This window comes from Frankliniella occidentalis, unplaced genomic scaffold (genome assembly GCF_000697945.3).
Source record: "Frankliniella occidentalis isolate FOCC.00 unplaced genomic scaffold, Focc_3.1 Scaffold4, whole genome shotgun sequence".
NCBI classification, from domain to species: Eukaryota; Metazoa; Arthropoda; class Insecta; order Thysanoptera; family Thripidae; genus Frankliniella; species Frankliniella occidentalis.
In genome coordinates, this window is record NW_026267134.1 from 2,841,821 (window position 1) to 2,846,135 (window position 4,315).

A 4,315-nucleotide genomic window follows, 5' to 3' on the forward strand; every position below is an offset into this window, starting at 1 on the left:
CCGGGTCGCCCGAACAGGCCAGCCCGTCGGCCGCCATACCCATCGGTCGAATCAAGGTAGCGCCGCGCAGTTCCCGCACGGATCCTGTCGAGCGCCGGCGCGTCGCGCACCGTGCAGCTCTATAGCTCCCGCATACTCTCGGCCGAACGCCCGCTCGTCGCTGAGGTCGTCGTCGCGGTCCTGATCCTGACCGAACTCTCCTCATCACCACCGCGCCCCGCCCGGCTGCGCCCCACCGCGAAAGCACCATGCCGCCCCCCACCCTGACCGCGCCCGGCGGCTGCCTCGGGCACGGCGTCGACCTCTGACCCCGACTCGCTCGAGCGGACTGTACTTGTACGTATACCCACTGGTCGCCTTTCACATCCGCGCCCTGCCTGGCTGCCTACCTCCACTCATTGGATTGGACCTTTTAGCCGCTGTCCACCTCCTGTCCGGCGGGCTCGTCCGTTAGGACAGCGGCAGCAGCAGCGGCAGCGGCAGTGGCAGCCTGTCCGACAGCCGCATGCCGTTTAGCGGCGGAACGGGGCAGGATAGCGGCAAAAGCCTAGCCGGTCCGTGGTGATTGCAGTGCATCATCTGCCCGCCGTGTGTGAGTGTGTGTCTGTGTGTGTGTCGCCTCTCGGTCGCTCGGACAGGACAGGCCGGCCGCCGTGGACTCCTGCCGAGGGCTCACCGCACAGCACAGCGGGCCGAGCAGGCGCGGGCACTGCATCGCGGAAGACACGGCCGCGCCCCCGGTCCAGCGCACGCGATCGCGCTCAGCCGCGTCCCGTGGTTGTTTTGGAAAAATATTGTGTACATCAGGCACATCTGTGAGCGGGGGTGAATGTGAGTGCGTGTGGCGAGTAGTGTTGTGAGCGCTTCGTGACAGATTTGTGCTGAGATTTGTGACTCTCGCCTGGAAAGCTTTTGAATGTGAACCCCCTCGCCCTTGAATGGTTCTCGCGTGGTTTCCATGAATGTGTTCGTGTCTTTCTCTATCTTGTCCCCTGCTGTCGCTGTACAGTGTGGTCTCCTCTGTGCCCCGCCGGAGCATATGCGCATACTATCCCGCATGCAGGCGTGCGGACGGGTTGCCTATTCGAACGGGGCCAGGAACGACAGGCAAACCCGTCCGCACCCGTGCATGCCCCGGCTAGCATGCGCATTTGCTCCTTCTAGGCACAGTGACCACCCTGCATTGCCCATGCCTTCATTCTTCCGAACAACTCCTCTGGCTCTGACGCCACCCTTCCATTCATTGCCTTCGTGCTGCCCTTGACCGCGGTGCGACGTGCCGCGCCGCCGCTGGACCGTCCCGCCCTGGCCGTGTCACAGTCACCGACAGTCACGCCCCGCGACCAGTTTCCTTTGGCGAGCAGGTCGGTGACGGCCGTGGGACCGCCGCGGTGGCTGCGGCTCCGGCTGCTGCTGCGGCCGCGCGGCGCGCTCAGGCCCCCCTACCGCCGATAGAGACGGGGCAGCGGGTCCCTCCAGCAGATGACCCAACGGGACAGACCGGCGCACGGGTCCGTCATTGGCACGGCGCCGCGCGGCCGGCCGCAGCCTCCAGCATCCCCGGACCATCTGGACGTGCTCCTCGCTCAACGAGTCTCTCCTCTAACCCATCACTTCTTGTCGTGTTGCAGGTTGTCCCCGCACTGCGCTCGGCCCCGGCGCCCGCTGCGGCTGTTCGCCTCGCCGCGGTCCTCGCTGCACCGCTCCCCGCGGCCGCGCTCCTCCTCGGCGCGCTCGCCGTCGCCGCGCTCCCCCAGCTGGGGGCGGCCGCCACCCCCGGGCCTCCCCTGCCGCCTGCCGCTCGGCTCCCCGGGCCGCACCCCGGGCCGCCCCGCCCGCGGCGCCCGCGCCAAGGCCTCGCTGCGAGTGCGCGTGCAGGCGCGCGCCAAGGCCGCCTTCATGAAGAAGTTCTCGAGCAGCGCGTCGGCCTGGGTGACCAGCCGGCCCAACAGCACCTCCACGCCCATCGTCCCGAACAACAATAACAACATCTACACCAAGGACGTGGAGGCGGCCGCCACCACGCCGACCTCCAGGGGGACGGCGCCGGCGGCGCAGCAGCAGTCGAGCCTGCCGCAGTCCTTCGCCGTCAAGGTCCTGGGCTGGCGCGAGTCGCGCGGGCTGTGGGGCGTCAAGCACACGCGCGCGCCCGTGGACGCCATGGTGGCCACGGCGCGCGCCCTGCCCGCGGGCCAGGGCCTGGAGCGCGCCACGCTCGAGGTGTCGGCCGAGGGCGTGAGCGTCGACGGCAAGCTGCTGCCCATCGACTGCATCTCGTACGGCGTGCAGGACCTGGTGTACACGCGCGTCTTCTGCTGCGTGCTCGTGTCCCGGCCGGACGCGCCCGGCCCGCCCTTCAAGTGCCACGCCTTCGTGTGCGAGTCCCGCGCCCAGGCGCGCGCCCTCACCTACGCGCTCGCCGCCGCCTTCCAGGAGTACAGCCGCTCCGTGAAGCAGCGGCAGGCCGCTCCCGCCGCGCCCGCCGCGCCGCGGGTCGTGGACCTGCGCACCCCGGAGGACATCGCGGCCGAGATGCTGTCCCACTGCCAAGACTCGGAGGCGTAGACGGGCTCGGGTGGGAGGCAACCTCAGTGAGCCTGTCATACACAATATCGTTTCAAAAATGTTTCGATATAGATTCTATATCGTTTCAGCTCTCATTCTGGCCGCTGCGACCTCGTTATGGTTCTGCCTCCCCTCGGTGCCAAGCCTCACCTCGCTAAGTTGTGTAAAATAACTTTCAATGGACTGTGATTTAATTTTTAAGTGACTCGTTTTAAGCCGATAGTGTGTGTAATACGTGTTTTTGAGCATGGATCAGGATAAAAAGCAACGTTCTTGTTCTGCTGTTGCATGTATTTGTTTTCGTAAGCGCGTTTGTCTGTGTGTGTGAGCGCGTCCGCGAGCTCCCGTGCGAACAAAATCAGCGAGAAAGAGAAAGGGAGAGAGGGAGCAATATTATACTAAGTTGTGTGAAGAGCTGATCCATGGCGGATTTGAATGGGGGTGATGCCATGCCTCATTGCCTACTCACAGGCAGAAAGTAGTGCGTTGGGGTTGGGGGCTACTAAAGTGTATGGAGCAGAAAACGCGTGTTTGTCCGCAACCCAGTACTAAGGTTGTTAATGTATATATTGAAAATTGAAGTGATTTAATAAAAACAACTGAATACAATTTTACTTATAATAAAGCTAAAATACTCAATTATCATCCCCTTCTGTCAGAAACGAGTTTAAAATGTTATATCCAGATTAAGCCCCCGTTTGCAGCTAAGTTACACAGCAGCCGTAGACGTTCCAATACGCCCACACACCAAGCAGCTTCAGGAGCCTAAACCCAAAGTCCCCGTCACGACAGTCGCCTTGCCTTCGAGAGAAGCCGTGACCTACCTCGCAGGCGTCCAAGCGACAACTCGTGTTGAAGCTACAGTCGACATGACCGCATGCAGCTTCATCCGTACCAACACTGTCGGCCCTAAGATCAACTCCTGGGCGGGGCAAATATTTTCTTTGTCGCTTCTTGCCTCCCGTTAGACAGGACCGAGCTCAGACATCAATGCTGGAGGGGCTAGCTAGCAGCCGAGCGTGTTGAATCGTGATCGTTGGCAGGACGTGGGGATGGTCGGCAGTTCGAATCCCGCCGAGGTGATATTTTTCGCGCTACGCTGGCCATGACTTTACTGCCGTGGGACACCTGATGTGATGGGCCGGTACGCAAACAGTCGCTGGTTCGAATCCAGTCGACGTAACCCTTTTGCCCCTCTCCCGACCATGTGTTTTGGGGTGTGAGCCAGATCGGAGATGAGCTTCATCTACGCAAAAGCCGCATTGGCTCTGTTGGTAGAGCGCGCGCCCGGCACGCGGCTGGTCGTGGGTTCGAATACTGACTACTGACCGAGGCTTATTTTTTCCTATTTAGTAGTTTGCGGCGCGGGGACAAAGGGTTAGGACAAAAGACCAGCCTACACGGAAGGTGGACTTGACCGCCTGCTCAGCAGCCCCCCCTCCCCCTCAAAAAAAATAAACTGTTCGCCCGGGCCAGGAGTCGACCCCAGGGCCGACGGTGTCTTGTGCACCACGCCCCAGCGCGCTCGCCACTCGGCTGTCGGCTCCACTTGACAGCGGAGAGGTCGGGATTCGGTCCTGTTTTACGAGTCTTGTTCTCCTGGATTGCACGCGTCCACGGCGGGTCAAGTCCACCTCCTCGACGCGCTGAAGCCCGGGTCGACTCCTGGCCAGAAACAAGGAAAATAGCCACTAAAAGAGCCCCATAATCGCGAGGAGGTTAGGTTAGGCTAGCAGAGAGTACATTTATT

The 4,315-nt window shown here is 62.0% G+C and overlaps 3 protein-coding genes across 7 annotated transcripts in view; 1 reads left to right on the forward strand and 2 right to left on the reverse strand.

Annotated features, from left to right (window-relative positions):
• The window catches only part of LOC113204176 (uncharacterized), a 33,961-nt gene extending 30,782 nt beyond the window's left edge, over positions 1-3,179 (forward strand). For 4 of the 5 annotated variants that reach the window (XM_052268021.1, XM_052268026.1, XM_026419238.2 and 1 more), the window contains one exon: positions 1,632-3,179. In XM_052268021.1, the coding sequence (XP_052123981.1) occupies positions 1,632-2,565 (934 nt within the window). In that variant the 3' untranslated portion in view covers positions 2,566-3,179. Of the gene's footprint in view, positions 1-191; positions 337-1,631 lie in introns of those variants that run through there. The other variant, XM_052268039.1, reaches the window with a different exon arrangement.
• LOC113204150 (uncharacterized) overlaps positions 1-4,315 on the reverse strand; it is a 59,845-nt gene that overhangs the window by 51,738 nt on the left and 3,792 nt on the right. The gene's annotated exons all lie outside the window — the stretch shown is intronic.
• LOC113204188 (ATP-dependent helicase brm) overlaps positions 1-4,315 on the reverse strand; it is a 17,475-nt gene that overhangs the window by 3,498 nt on the left and 9,662 nt on the right. The window lies entirely within an intron of this gene.